At 38.1% G+C, this 16879-nt stretch overlaps 1 protein-coding gene across 12 annotated transcripts in view; it reads left to right on the top strand.

The window, feature by feature from the left end:
- Positions 1-16879, top strand: part of Ih (hyperpolarization activated cyclic nucleotide gated potassium channel Ih) — a 375005-nt gene that overhangs the window by 291369 nt on the left and 66757 nt on the right. For all 12 annotated transcript variants that reach the window (XM_076525911.1, XM_076525906.1, XM_076525903.1 and 9 more), the window contains one exon: positions 14236-14399. In XM_076525911.1, coding sequence (XP_076382026.1) covers positions 14236-14399 — 164 coding nt within the window. The remainder of the gene's footprint in view (positions 1-14235; positions 14400-16879) is intronic.

The following is a 16879-nucleotide window of genomic DNA, read 5'->3' as shown; positions in this document are numbered from 1 at the left end:
AATCACCGTGAAATAGTAGCCACACACTCAGCCGGCGCATACAGGCGTGCCGAACAATACTGCGGGGTCGTCCATTGTCTGGCAGAGGATGCTGACATAACCAGAAGAGCGACCGCGTGCGTGTCGTTTTATAGCACGATGCAAATTTCAGGCTTGTCGATATATACAGAGGCTCCGAAAAGTTTTCGAACGCCGCGCACTGATGCGAGCAATGAGAAAAAAGAAGAAACATAAAAAGATCAGTATTTTGTTTTGTTTAATAACGTAATCTAGAGCTTTTATTCGCGTGCGTAAACAAAAAGATTGTATAAAAAATATTACTTATTAATTATCATGTATAAGAAGAAAATTAAGAAGTAGCCCGACGGTGTTACCCGACAGTAATTCATTTTTTTAAAGCCAATAATTCGTAATAATGAAATTAGTCGGTGAACAGTTATATATAACAATAATTATAATATAATATAATATAACGTAATATAATATATAATATAATATATAATATATATAATATAATATAATATAACAATAATTAGGATGAAAATTAGTCGGTGCACAGTTTCTAAAAAATTACAATACTAAATGTTGATGCAAGATATTATTATTCAACTGAAAGACAAAATCGTTGCAATTATTTTGATATAATTTTATATTATTTGTAGACGAATCGATTCATCTTTGTGCTCTCTTTAAAAAATTATTGACGTACTTCGAAAATTAATTAGTTCAGAAGTTACGATTATTGTCTCGAATGCTCATATGATCTGCATTCGTGACGTGTACAGATTTTTAACGCTAAATCTAGAATTATTGACATTATATAGACGCTATCATGGCAAATGATATGAGAGAAATGAAAAATTGAGATATCAGAAGAATTTCTAGATATTGTTATATTATTTTCGATTTATCGAAACTGTTCGATACATGTTCTTTGCCTCGTGTTTCTCGTAATTGACGTAGTATAATTTCATTCCGAATGAAAATTTCCTGTCTAAGAGTAAAGAAAGATTGATATAAGAGAAATACAGAATAATGAAGAATTTATGAAGAAAAATTTATGAACATTGATACGTTATTTATTAAAACTATTCAGAGAAGAAATACATTTTTCTGTCTCTCGTTTTTTGTAATTGCATAAGATAATAGAGATTGATAAGAGACATACAGATTAGTGGAGAATACATTATTAATATATATTATTAAAAATTCATTAAAATTGTTGAAGAAAGCAGCGCGTTTTTATTAAACTCTTTAGTCACGAAATTGCTGAAAAAACAACGTTTATTTTGCATAAAGATCCACAGTCTAATTAAAGCACCGATTGCACTGTCTCGATACAATGTTTTCTTTCATGCTTCGATCGATCAGAAGCTATAAAATAACGTTTATCAGCGTATAACTTTCAATAACAAAAATCGATTGCCATTCCACTTTTTATCGCAGTAAAAATTATTGTTCCACCAACTACACATATTATACAATGTGCTTTAAAATAAAATAATAAATGTACTTACAACTTTTATCGCATGATTCCCAGATGTATGCAGATCTTTCTCATTCGCGTATCCCGTAAAACGTCAAGTTGTTCGAAACATTGAAATTCTTCTCGGAATTTTCCCGCGAAGGAATTCGCTTCATAATGCTTGGGACAAGGTTGGTTTGTTATTCGAGTTATTCGCACGACGGCGAGAAACACAGGAGATTTTCGAATATCGACGACGGCGTAAAATTGATTTCTTTTCGTCGCAGTCAATTCCCGAAAGAGAAAACCGCTTATCGGACCGCCACGATGATCGAATAAAGCTGTCCGTTTCGTTTCGAGACCGGGGACAACGGTTATCAGCAATTATAAGCAAAAGATCCCGACGGTTCTTCCGCCGGCTCGAGGAAAAATATTTGCAGGATATTTCCCGGATTTGCATAATCGTTGTTGTGCATTCATTCGGACGGAAGCTATTTTGAATAATGCATAATAAAAGGCATCCGTACCTTAAAGAAGAGTTACCGTTTTAATTTATGTCCGGCAACATCTGAAGCGGGGCTGGAAATACGAAGTTTAAGGGACTGCGGAATGCAGTTTGGCTGCGGCCAACGGCGCGGTACGATTTAGCGTGTCAATTTCTGTGTCAATTTTTGGGTGTAAAATTTGCGCGATCGGTATCAGCGTGTGCAATAAAATGGAAAGATCGACGTTACGCGGAAAGAAGCGTCGTGTCGGGCCATTGAAAAAACTACACCGCTTATATAAGAGACTTACAGATGGGACTATCTGGCAGATTAATTTACCAAACCCATAAATCATCTTAATGAAAAATAAACTCCGGGTGAGTCGCTTAACGCGCATCTGGAAACGCAGAAACACCTGCGACGGATTAATCATACCATCGCAAACTCGTTCGAAGGATCCTATGAATTTATAAAACGCATCGTAGCCAGCGAGCTGCGAAATATGTGCGCGTCATTAACAAATCTGTCAGAAAATGCTGTATCGAACGTGGACAGTGCTGAGTCAACACTTTTAAGAGGTGTAGCATTTTTATAGTTATATATATATATAATAATATATATAATATATATATAATAGTTATAGTTATACATAATATAACTATATAATATTATATAACTATTATGTATACTATTATATAGTTATATATATATAATATATAGTTATATATATAGTTATATAGTTATATAGTTATATATATATATAATATATAGTTATATATATAGTTATATAGTTATATAGTTATATATATATAATATAACTATATAAATATATTAATATTATATATAACTATAGTTATATATAGTTATATTGTATATAACTATATAATAGTATATATAATAATTATATTATTATAACTATTATATAATAGTTATATAATATTATATAGTTATATATAATATAACTATTAATAATATATATAATATATATAATATTATATAGTTATATATATATAACATTTTTTAATACTGATCTAAATCATCCTAAACTGGTCTTCTTTCGTAAATGTTAGAAGGAATATATTTCACTGTACGATGACTTAAATATTTTCCATTAGATTTTACTATTACTTGGAATTTAAAAAAAAAGTAAGGTTATGTCACTCGTTTCTTCACTTTCTTTATTTCAGCCTGCAATGAAAATTTAAAAAACGCATTTGGCACTTCTCGGTAATTTTTACGCGTGCTGCAAAAATTTTTATATATTCTTTTTATGCCAAATAACAGCAAAATTAAAAAGAAAAGAAAAGTATTTCAGTCGATGTACAGTGAACTAGTTCCGCTGACATTGACAGAAAAATTCGAGTAATTTAGAGCAGTTTTCTGAAAGGAAAACCGTGTTTCCGCGAACGATATTGTCGGCGATAGGCAATCGGGAATGTTATGGCAAGGTTTCGTCGGTTAATTTCTCGGTTTCTATCGTACAATAGCCCGGCGAAGAAACGGCCAATGAGACGGCAAGGGGGGATTCTGTACGTACCAATCACTGTCTGGAGGATTAGCTGATGGCTCTGAATACATTGGCCACCGGTCTCTAATGACTGTTCTCGTTCAATGGATTTCAATGCGGCCCGAAAGTGGAAATTTTCTTTCGCCGGAATCTTGTCTAATGGATCCTCGGAATCCTGTTCGCGTTCTTCTAACGAGCTCAATCGAATGGCGTTACCCCGAAATTTGATATCTGCCCGAATATTTGGGAAAGGGGAATATTTCGTAATTTCGTGGTGACATTTTTAAACCCAACGTTAATCCTCTTAATAAATTCAGTTCTCTATTTGCCGACATTAACCCTTTGCACTAGAGTGGTGACTCTGAAGTGCCACTAAAATTGTTGTATCACGTTCCAAGATCATTTTTATATGAACAAAGTTTAGATTTAAAAAATTGTTGAAAGTGTAACTGTTGTACGAGTCACCGCAAGACTCGATTTCATATGCATAAGATGCACTTTGTCATATAAAATGGAAATGCTATAAGTTAGAAAAATTATTTTCGATTTACAGTTAAAATGTCTTCGAGTGCAAAGGATGAATAGTCATTTTACAGTCAAAGAACGACATTTGAAAATTTAATACAATATTAATACAATATTTAATACAATGTAAAATTTCATTTGGTATCATTATTTGAAAGAAGAAATATCCAGTTCCTTTTAAACGAAATTCAGCTACTAAAAAACCCATATAAACAGTCTTAACAATTTCAATAAACGAAGCATTAATATAAAAATTATATATATTATATATATAATATAATATAATATAATATAATATATAATATAATATAATATAATATAATATAATATAATATAATAAAATAAAATAAAATAAAATAAAATAAAATATAATATAATATAATATAATATAATATAATATAATATAATATAATATAATATAATATAATATAATATAATATAATATAATATAATATAATATAATATAATATAATATAATATAATATAATATAATATAATATAATATAATATAATATAATATAATATAATATAATATAATATATATATTATATATTGTAGAAAAATTCAAATTCAGATGAAACCTTTACACAATTTCGATGCACTAGATTCGTAACGATTCAGAAGACATATTTATCTATTTCTACCCTTTTTATTTTGCACAAAAAAAGGATGCTTTTGTCTGCGCTGTGATCGCGAACGATTGCTATCAACAAATACTTTTACAATCGTCGGTACACGAGCTTGGCTGAACATATTCGTCCACAAATTGCACAAAATATTAAGCGGACGCTAATTTTCTGCATGAAATTTTCTGGATTCCGTCCGAACTATAGCGCAATAAAAGACAGTGCAGCTGCAGCGAAGTAACCCGGTGCACCGCTGCGACTGCAATATCATTAAAACAGTGGAATTTACGAGGCTGCAGGGCTCCGAGAAAAATTGCGATACAGGTATCGTCAGGCTGCCGATTATTTGCGCGCTCTATCTATCCATCGGTTTCGAGTGTGTTTCGAACAAATTGATTCCGTATTTCATGTTTTTATCGGGCGACATTCGACACCCCGTATTTTCACGTTGGCCCCGGTTTAACTTGCATCGAACAGTCTTCGGGAATTAATCAACGTCTTCGGGATTAACACGAGCGAGCCGGGGCTCTTCGATATTTCACGGCGGCACTGCTGCAGCACCGACGAGTTTCTCCAACACAGATAGGTACTTAGCTGAATGGATCTCAGAGATGTCGTTAAAAAGATTAAACGGCCTGTACTACGCGCTAATTAAAAATTCGAATTTGTAACCTGTTCGACGGTTTTAACCTTTCGTCGGGCTGCGCGTCGATTTAATCGATCGTTTTATAGTTGTGCAATATTGAATATTCCTATATTTTATAGGAATATTCAGTACTGCACAACATAAATTAACGAAATGAAGTGAATGGAACGTCGAGGAATACGATTGTTTATTTTTATTAATTGGGATCTCTGTTTCGGACAGAACTAAAAAATTTATAATTGTGATACTTTTGCGTAACGTGTTATCCTCTGTAGAATTAATTATTTATCAGTTCGTAATAGAAGGAAAAAGATATTATAACATGATCAGTGAAATCTAATTAAAATAAGAAATATAAATGTGATATTTCATTAGCTTAATGCATCCGCAGAGTAAATTAATATACAACGTTCGCGCTGCTAGCACAAAATAATTTCTTCTTTTCCAGAAATTCGAAAATCCTTCTCCATGAAAATTTGCAGTTAAACAATGGCTTTTCTAAAGACAGAAATTTCGTTTTTGTATTTAATAACCAGCGGTGCGGTGCTGTGAAGATATTATCAATGTAATAAATACAATAAAATAACATAATAAAAATGACCAATGGCTCAGTCTCGATGAGATTTACGCCGATGCAATTAAAACAAGAAATGACAACTTTTCCGAATTTTCGGTTCTTTCTTATTTATATACGTTTATCATCGTATTCGCCTCGTTTACCCGATTAAAACAACACCGAACACGATATAATTCCGCTCACAATTAATATCGATTGCGATTGAAATCGAAAATTAAACTTCCTCATTGTTGCTTTTCCATTAATCGAACCTCCATCATCGCATTCGTTTAATTCTCCCGATTGAAATAACACGAAACCCGGAATAATTTCGATCATAATTACTCGCGTAAATTGATTTTATTACGCCAGCAATTATCATCGCAATTATACCGAGTCTGATGTCATTTTAATCGGAAGAACGCGACGAATACGATGGCAAAAGTTTCATCGGGGAAAAATGAAAAATAAGAGAGTCGGAGTTGTGCAAAGAAGTTGCGAAGAAAATACTGAAATTCGGTCTGTTTATGGAACACCCTGTATATTAACCGTCCTGAAAAGACAGAGTCCAACGATTCCCGCGAAACGGAGAGGCAATTTTCTCCGCGCTGATTGAGAATACATAATGAGGTGCTCTCGTGGATCCTCCTCCCCCCTCCTCCCCCACCGCCGTTTCGGCGTTTCTTAAATATACATGCACGGTCGGCTGTTCCGTAGGAAATGTATTGATAGCCGGATAAACTCCGAAAAATAATTGCATGTGTCAGAAGTGGATGCTGCGAGACCGGGTTATTAGGCGCCCTGTTATTCCGTAGCCCCATTAACGCTCCGGAAAAATTAACAAACCCCGGCTAAAAATAGCCCGTTTTGCGGAATATATTGCCGGAAGCACCGAGTCCGCGTGCTGCGACGAAACCGTACAGTTTTCTTGCCTTACTTCTTGCCGCGTGCTTTTTGATAAACATTTCTTCTCGAGCCGTTTCGCAAATTCTTGTCCTGCGCGAACGATGCTAACGAAGACAGAAAGCTTTCCATTAATTTTACGGAAACAAAAGGCAACGCAACGCGATTACTCATATTTACGCAATCCGGGTCGTTCGATTCGAAATGCTCAACGATTAGTAAATTATTATGTATCCTTTTGAAACGTGCTGGTTTTACCGGGTGTCACAAAATTATGGTACTTCCGGGAAATAAGGGATTCCTGAGATCGTTTGAAGTAACTTTTTCCTTAGCGAAAATCTTCTGCGAGGCTTCGTTTTCGAGTTATTAACGAAAAACACTGGCCAATGAGAGATCGCGTACGGCTGACGCTCCGCCCTCGCGATCACTGCCGCTACGTCAGACGATCGGCGCGACGCGGCATTGGCCGCGAGGGCAGAGCGCCGGCCACACGATTGGCCAGTGTTTTTCGTTAATAACTCGTAAACAAAGCCTCGCAGAACATTTTCGCAAAGGAAAAAGTTACTTCAAATGATCTCAGGAACCTCTCATTTCCTGGAAATGCCATAATTTTGGGAAATTCCATAATTTTCAGTTTACAGTATTTAAACTAGTTACTTAGATTCTTTAGTAAATCGATATTTATTGATATTAACACCCAATGCAACGAAATATTATAAATTCATGTTATACTTTCTTTTAATAACCATATATAATGAGATATATAATAAATAAATAAATAAATAAATATATTTAATATATTTAAATAAATATATCTACCATTTAGCGTTTATCATTTATTGACAGCAGTATATCATACAGTATCCAGTCGATCTTTTTTAAAATCATGTTTATAACCGGGAAGTATGCACCGTAGAATAAATTCCGTTCAACGTGGATGGCTTGAACTCGCGTCAGCCTGAAAATTGGAAAAAAAAATGACAGAATGAAATATTTCACGGCATCGCGAAGTGCAGCTCGCCATAATTCCAGCTCCCTTTGCGAATGCGCCTGCAACGTATCTCGTCCTTCTTTGCGTTTAATGAAACCACTCCCGCACGAATTACGTATTCGGTGTCTGCTGCATAAAAACTACAAACCTTTACACTGTTTTTGCCGTTGTGCTTGTCAATACGAAGGATGGAACAGCTCGACATGCGGATCTGTCAAGTTTCCGTCGCGCAATTAAATTCATTGAAATTAATTAAACGAGATAATCGTCCTCCTCGACTTCTTTTCGTTGCACGGTTCTTCGTACACCAGGTATTACCAGGTGAAAAACCATTCAACTTTCCTTGAAAACAATATCGTCTGACCTGCCATGTTTTAAAATTACTTCAGCGAGTATTCAACCTTCGTGAATTATTATGTTGCTCTGTTCTCGTAATTACTATGTTGGAACTTGTTAAACGTGAATCTCATTTAATTGTTAACCCGGCAAAATACATTTGCACAGTCCGGAGTTCAGCAGCTAGTAATCCGGTTAATAATTAACGACTGTATCTCGTTAGCTACGGTAACAAATGCATTTTTCCAAGTTAACAAAATAGCTCGAAGCAACTAATTTCTAGTCATTTATAATAACTAATAAATAAGCAACGAATGAATAAATTGTTGGGAAAAAATTGCTTGGAATGACAAACGAAGCTCATGCTTTCGTTCCTTTTTTTAGCCGAGCCTGCAACGAGTTCAAAACTGTCAATTCTTTTGCCGTTTCAATTTAATATTTACAAGAATTTCGCATTCATTGTCCAGTGAATTAATTAGCGAAAGAAAAATTCGAGTCATTGCGTTTATTTTTGGAAGAACTGTTGCGTTTCGAAAGGCGTCCGAATATTATCGTCGCTGACTGTAACTGAAACAGGAACAGCAATCAAAGACGGAGAAGAATTAATTGAGTGCGCGAAGAGTTGAATTATGACGATTTCTAAAATTTTCATTCTAAAAGGTCGGCGAATGATGTGCGGAAAACCGGATCCCTAGAAATCTCGCCAGATTTTGAGGGGAAAAAATCTGAATTTTTAGCTGGCAAAGTTCCCTTGTCAGCACCATTAAACGAACGGATTCAGATTCTCTCGAGAGCTGCGTGGATGAGGGCGAAGGAGAGGGAGAGAAAGAGAGAGAGAGACAGAGAGAAAGAGAGAGAGAGAGAGAGACAGAGACAGAGAGAGATAGAGAGAAAGAGAGAGAGAGAGAGAGAGAGAGACAGAGACAGAGAGAGAAAGAGAGAGAGAGACAGAGACAGAGAGAGATAGAGAGAAAGAGAGAGAGAGAGACAGAGACAGAGAGAGAAAGAGAGAGAGAGACAGAGACAGAGAGAGAAAGAGAGAGAGAGACAGAGACAGAGAGAGATAGAGAGAAAGAGAGAGAGAGACAGAGACAGAGAGAGAAAGAGAGAGAGAGAGAGACAGAGAGAGAAAGAGAGAGAGAGACAGAGACAGAGAGAGAAAGAAAGAAAGAGGCCGGTTCTTAGAGAGTGCAGGTAAACCAGGAAAGTTTTGATGTACGACCCCTTTACCTGCTGAATTGCTTGGCGTAAATGAAGACGAATGGCGGAACCGAGGAAAGAAAAAGCACCGGGTACCATGAAAATGCTTATCCCTCCGACGAAGCGACGTACCGATGGTTCAAGAAACTTTGCCAGTATATATCCAGGACTCTTCGAAGACGAGTAATTCCTCGCGGAAGAAAGTTCTCTATCTCCTGCGGGCATTAAAAACCCGCGGACGGTCGATGAAATTTACATCGAAACCGCGTAGGATACGTGTACACGTGACTTCGTCCCTTATTTTGCTGGATACGAATGTTATTCTCCTTTTTTCTTAGATCCAAGCAAAACCTTTTGTCGTCGAAAACCGGAAATTTCGGTGCAGCAATGTCTCCCAGAAATGCCGAATTTCGGGATGCCGCGAATTTCCCTGTGCTATCTCGAGCTTCAATTTGTCTTCATTGGACTTGGATGAATGTTATTTACGAAATAATGAATTCGATTTACGAAAGGATGAATTTGACTTCAAGAAATGTGAATTTGCTTTCGAAAAATGTGAATTAGATTTTTGAGAGATGCGAATTTAATTTACGAAGCGACCAATATAATTTGAAAAAAAGGAGAACATAATTCGAAAAAGGATTAATCTGTAGTGCAAAAATTATAACAATATCCGCGACCAGCCCGCGGCGTGACAGCCGAAGCCTGGAGCGGTAAAACAAATGAAATTCGAATTGCATAATTCTTGGGAACTCGGTGGACAACGTATCCCTGTGCAAGAGAGAAGAGACGCGCGGAAACGCGACGGCCAGGAATGTAAAAGCAACATAAATTAATATTGAAACGTAACATCTTGCGGATGCCAGGAGTCGGTGAGATTTCTCGGCGCAAATGAACGAAACAAGGAGGCGGTGTGTAAAAGCAAATTTTTGTTCCCGGCAGGCGGCGAGGGAGTAGCTCTCTGTTTCCGCGACGTCAGCCGTCCCTTTCGTTTTACCGCGCGGAATAAGTCAGTGAATTTTGCATTCGGGGATTTGCATTTCACCGGGTAACCCACTTGCGCGACCAAGGCCGAGCCACGGCTTCCTTAAACCAGGCATTCGTGGACTCGCCTTCGCGCGGCAGCTTTATTCGATCGCCGAAACTTAAGCCGCGGCTTGGAAACCGCGAAACACTGACCGCAGGACTTTTCATTTCCATTCATTATTTTCACCCAAAGGACGTGTTCGAGCGTGTTCGCGCTCGCCGGATTATTTCTTTCTCTTAAACCCATATGGAGGCAGGCGCGTTTCCGCGCAACGTGTCGGCGAAGCAATCCCTTTCCATTAACTCGCGAGCCGCCGCGCGTATCTTCGCGGAATTGTTGCGAACTATGCAGCGAACGGAATGATTCCGTGATCGTCGATGTTTCTAAACGCTATCTCGGACGGAGACAACTGCGATAGAACACAATAGACGACAATTAAATCTTCTAGAAAGATGAACAAACTTCAAAGTCGATTTTCTGGAAAACGGAGACGTGGACATAAAAATGTTACACCGGATTTTTTCGCATTTTTTCACGTAGAATTTACCTCTGCTCGGTTGTACTAAGAATTCTGGACCACCTTGTATAAGGGTGTCCCGAGATTATGGTATTTCCGGGAAATATGGGGTTCCTGAGGTGATTCGAAACAACTTTTTCCTTTACGAAAATGTTCTCCGAGGCGTCGTTAGCGAGTTATCAACGAAAAACAGTGACCAATGAGGCGCGAGCTCGCTTGGCGCTAGGCGGCCGAGCCAGTGGGCGGATCTGGGCGTCGCCCGCTCGTTGGCTGGACCGCCGCGCGCCAGTCGAGCTCACCACTCATTGGTCAGCGTTTTTCGTTAATAACTCGTTAACGGTGCCTCGGAGAAAAATTTTGTAAAGGAAAAAGTTTCTTAAAATGATCTCAGGAATCTCTTCTTTCTCGGGGGTACCATAATTTTAGGAAACGCTGTATAATGTCCTTATTCTCCACGGTTAACCAATACTCGACATAACTAGTTATTTACAGAGACTGTCACTCGAAATCGTGCACCTAGGAATTCAGTAGATTTTCACTTATAAAACGTGACAATCGTGGGAAATGACTAAAACGCATATGGCAGACGTGCAGTTCAATACTTCTTGATTAACCGAAGTCAGTAAACGCGACAACCGATGGAAATTGTAGTCGGAGACGACGAGAGAACCGAGTCGTAGGAAATTGCACGGGGCAAGGGTGCGTGAAAAGTGTTAACAGGAAGATGGGTGGGGGGCTGTGAGTGGGCAAACAACTACTCCAGACTTAGCCATGAAGGTGTCGCGGCAAGTGGAGCCGCGAAAGGCTCGCCGTTCATCGGTGCGTGCTCGCGAAGAAGCTCTCTTCACGGCTTTCGTACACCGTCATCCCGTGCAAGCTTGCGAGTCGAAACGACCCGGGCTCGGAGTAGCTTCATGCGAGCTACAAGCACATTTATTGCCCCGATGTAGCAACGTTATTACTCGGCGAAGTGGGCCAATGTTGCCGGCTCGGCCTGGAATCGAACTGATTAAAGCGGAGCTTTTAGAAATTGAGCTTCCCGCGTCTTGCCGCGTCTTCCGAGCTCCTTGCCTCGGACTCGTTTTTCTCCAGGCCGCAAACCTTGCACCCTGGGGACCTTAATTACGCGGCTATCCGACGCGGAGGCCTTTCCGAGATTGACGCAGGGCGCACGTCGGTGTCGCTGGCAACCAAAAAGTTCGACGGGGTTTATGTTTAGCTTGACTTTAATTTAACGGAGACCCGTTTTAATTTAACGGCAATCGGGCTACCAGCGCACTCGATGTACTTTATTTTTAACTATTAATTATACAACGGTCTTTTTCATCTCGTAATTTTTTTATCGAAATTCGTAATTTTCCGATAGCACGAAGAAATTCTAAATAATTCTAATGATTCGAGTGAACAATATTTCAGGAATGAAATTTATTGATTTGATTCTTCGAAGTCAATCGCTTAGGTTTAATTATAACAATTGTAACAGCTGTAATTGTACAGTGAGCAAGAAGAAAAGTATTCGGACGCCTTTTAAAACGATGCAAGCTATTTTTAAAACTGCTGTAAACGACGAATTTGTTTGGAGATGTTAGAGAGAGACTAGTTTTCTTTTTTTTTAAATTTTACTATCGTTTGGCATGACGAAAAACGAACATTTATTTACTTATATTCTTATGTTTATATTCTATTTTCATATTTACTTTATTTCTTATAATCGTCGACAATCGGCGACTATAAAAATGATCCGCGAGACTACAACAATAAACATTACATCGCAATAATAATTACCAGTCGTTTCTAACAGATCGTCCACAATTTTCCACGAATAACCCGTCCGCATCGAAGCTACAGCCTCGCAATTGTCACCTCTGTTTGCGCAAACACGAAGAATATCGCGTTTCGCTGTAACCGCCTGCGTAATCTTCGAGACACCCCGTACATGGGTATCCCGTTACAGGGTTAAACGTGGTTAAAGACGCCTCTAACAGATGAGAACTGGCAAGAACTAGCCGAGACAGGTTCGCATTAGCGTACACTGATAGAAACTAGTCGGAATTGGTCGTAATTGATTAAAACCGCTGGAAAATTGGCGAAATTCGACGAACGCGCGCCGATTATGGTCGTAGGCCGGCTCTGGAGGACGTAGGCGGCGGTCTCCAAAAAATTGTCCGAGGCCTGTCCCGCGGCCTTTTTAAACCCGCGAGCATTGTTCAAAGTGATGCGAGCGGATTGAAAGCAGGTCCGGGACAGGAGCCGCGAGCTTACTAATTAAACGAGCGACCTTGAAGGGAACGAGACCTAACCCCGACACAATTTCGCCTAGTGTGTTCTCCGCGTGTCTTCGGGCAGGGAAAACGCGGCGCGTGTGTTTCCGCCTTGCGGCCCGAATTCCGCGGGAATCTTCTGCCAGGGCTGCGATGAATCGCTGTTTTCTTTATCCATCGCCGACTCTCTATGGCCTAATGATTCCGCGAGGTCGTTCCAGGCCGGCCGAGATCGAGAGAGGGCGTGATATCTGGTGCGCGATACTTTCGTGCGTGCACGCGGAAAATCAACCCTTCGCACTCGGAGCTATTCTCATTGTGAATCTGAAACACTTTTTCTGACTTACAGTGTTTCCATTTTACGCGACAAAGCGCAGTTCACGCGTATGAAACCGAGTCTTCGCGATTCGTACAACAGTTACACGATCAACGATCTTCTCAAGTTAAACTCTGACAATATTAACACTTTATCGACCGCTAGCCTATTTATCGGCTTTTCGATTGCCAATGTTTATCGATCGCTAGCCTATTAATCGGCTTTTCGATTGCCAATGCTTATCGACCGATAGCCTATTAATCGACTTTTAGCTATCGACGGTTTTCGCTTCTTTGCTGTTTTGTTAGTAGCTGACCTCCTGTATGCTGACCTCCCCATATCCTTATGAATTATAATTATAGTAATTATTATTATTTATTATTATTTTTAAAGGAATAAGCACAACACAATGAATAGCGAAAATTTAGCCGGTACTGGGAGCAAATGCGCGCGCGACTAAGCCAGTCCTTACCGAGTGGCAGCCTCAACCACGACCGGACGATAAAGTGTTAAAATCATCTCGGAATGCGACATAACGTTTCCATCGGTGCTCCGGGGTCACCACTCGAGTGCGAAGGGTTAAGCCGCCGCAACGCGGAACGCGTTGTACACCGTCCGGTTTATTCGGACGAGCGAATCGATCGAATTTCGAACTAGAAAGCTGCTGCACCGCCGTCGTTCCATCCGTCATTGCATCGATGATTCCCGCGCTGCAGAGACTCGACGCGATGCGAATCGTTTTTAATTAAAATTTGGGGATTCCGCGATTTAATGGTTCAGTAAGATATGCGATAACCGTGATGTAATCTGTAATTTTTTTTTTAAATAGATTCATGAGACTGAATTAATCGTCGCGGGTGGTTTTTGATTGCAGATTCTACTGGGACCTCTGCATGCTCCTCCTGCTGGTAGCGAATCTGATAATTCTGCCAGTCGCCATTAGTTTTTTCAATGACGACCTAAGCACTAGGTGGATAGCCTTCAACTGCCTTTCCGACACGATATTCCTCATAGACATTGTCGTCAACTTCAGGACAGGTGAGCTTTCCTTCTTATTTCTACATATATGCAGTTCGTTATTCATGTTGCTAATTGCACCGGTCGTTTTTATACAAACTTCCATTTCCATGAATTACTTATTTTATTAATATTTTTTATTACTATTGTCGAATAGATAAATAGTCGAATTTTTTCTGGTGGAAATAGAGTATCTAAACGAGTGAAAAATAGGAAATGAAAAATAAAGAGAACAAAAATAAAGGAATATGTAATTTCTGTCAACGAACGCGTTTCTTTGTATTTAGAAATGTTGCGATAAACTATAAATGCATATCGAACCACGGTTATATTGTTATTAAACTGTTTTGGGTCAATTTAACTAATAATTGTTTCAATTTAATTTTTCGAAGCATCCCTAATCAGTTTTTGTGCTAATTTCAACACAATTTTTCGTTGCGACATTTTCATTTCTCTCTTTATTTCTCTTGCTGCTCTCTTCTCTAAAACTATGAATTTTAAACATTGAAAAATCATTTTTTCAACACGTTGGTACATTGACAGAATTAAACGAAAAATCCTAGTAACATTCATTGTTCAACATATTACTATAAAAAAGTAATTCCACGATCTAAGTAGTTGAACATTAGTGACGTCGATATGCAAAGAAAAAGGGGATTGAAAATAGTGTAAAAATATTAAAAACGTTCGTAAATTCTTTCTACGTCTTCATTGCTTTGCGTTTCACTTGCCTAATTTCGAATTAACGCACAAAAGCAGTCTAATAATAATTATCGTCAACGCAAACAATTTCCGATTAATCGTATAATTCTCCTCTGCAACGAAAAACTGAAATCCTTCAATCGCGTATCCCTTCGTAAAAATCATTTCTTTCACTTCAAGTTCGATAATAAACAAAACATTGTCGCTGATCTCTCCCGCGAATAATTTTCAAACAATCGTTGCCCGCCGGGTTCCCGGTTCGAACGAACGCAAATAAACGAAGTCGTCGAAAATCGCGAGGAAACCGTCTAAGATAACAAAGCGTCCGCGGAACGGGGGAGCATTGTCTCGAATTCGTGGAAATCTCATTGAACGAGAACAAGGTTCGTTGTGAATGATAAAGCTAAAATTTCCGCATAGAAGTCGGAGTTCGCGTAAGTATCCGCGCGACCAATTCGCCAACCGAGCGACGACAGCGAAACTTATTCGACGGCATTCGATATAACGGGCAGCCCGTTTCTTTTCAATGAAAAAATCCGCCGAGCCGCTTTGCACTGTTAAAGACTTTTGTCGACGGCGTCGAGCAACGTACAAAAAAAACGAAGCCCCGAGACCCTGCCTGGCTCTCCTCGCTGAAAATGATCAATCCAGAACGAGCGGGTAACCTCGTATTCGATGCAAAAGTTTGCATTGTCGCGGGAGAAGACATGGCGGAGAGAATAGCCGACCTCGTTCCTACTCTTCTCCATTTTTTTCGTCCATGACGTCTCGAGAGGCATAACAGGCCTATTTATATGTTTCCTTGCGAAAAGCATTTAGAGCTTCAGCTTCGACATTTAATTTTCGTCCCACGTCCTTCAATTATTTGTCGTTCGTCCCTTTGTTTCTGTCGCTGGAAAATATGAAACGTACACACAGTTTTTGGCCTCCTGATAGCATATATGTGAACGATAGCAGTGTTAAAAAGTATAGTAAGTTCTCCGTAATTTTGCTTCGGTTTGTAAAACAATAATGAACAATTTTGGGAAGAGGGGATGCGAATATCCGATTTTTATAGTTATAGGAATTTAATTATACTTTGAGGGAAAATCGAATAATAAGTTTGTGTCAGGAATAGCCTTTATATATTATTATATATTGTTATTATATATATTATATTATTATAATTTATAATATAAAAATATATAATAATATAATATATATAATATAAAATCGTAGGAATTCAAATTTTAAGAATTGACATAAATCGTATTAATACAATATATATAATATTATAATATTATATTTTATATTATTATAATATAATATATTATATTATTATTATTATTATTATATATATAATATTATTATAATATTATATATATTGTATTAATACGATTTATGTCAATTCTTAAAATTTGAATTCCTACAATTTAGTGAAATGTTCATAACGAAGCAAATTAAAATTTGGCATAAAGAACTACCCTTATATTATTCATATATATTACACAATTTACAACACTATTAAAAATGTACAGTTTCGTGAATTCCCAAAATTCGAATACCCATAATATTTGAAAAAAATATCGAATAATCATTTTCCACAAAAAAGAGCCTCATATTATTACACGCGTGTATTCAGCAATCGTTCTTTTCTTTTTAGAAAATCGTTCGAACAGCGAGTATTCTGCGCGTCCCCGTTCTAATTCTCTCCCTCCTCGATCTCCCATCAAAGACTGGTAAGACCATGATCTCGAAGAAATGCGATCGACCAGTCCATGAAAGAAAATTCCCCGACTTTCGTTCTTTTGTCCATCCGT

The sequence above is a fragment of the Megalopta genalis genome, chromosome 13, assembly GCF_051020955.1.
Source record: "Megalopta genalis isolate 19385.01 chromosome 13, iyMegGena1_principal, whole genome shotgun sequence".
In the NCBI taxonomy this organism is placed as follows: domain Eukaryota; kingdom Metazoa; phylum Arthropoda; class Insecta; order Hymenoptera; family Halictidae; genus Megalopta; species Megalopta genalis.
Note: the sequence above shows the minus strand (reverse complement) of the source record. Positions and strands in the feature narration are given on the sequence as shown.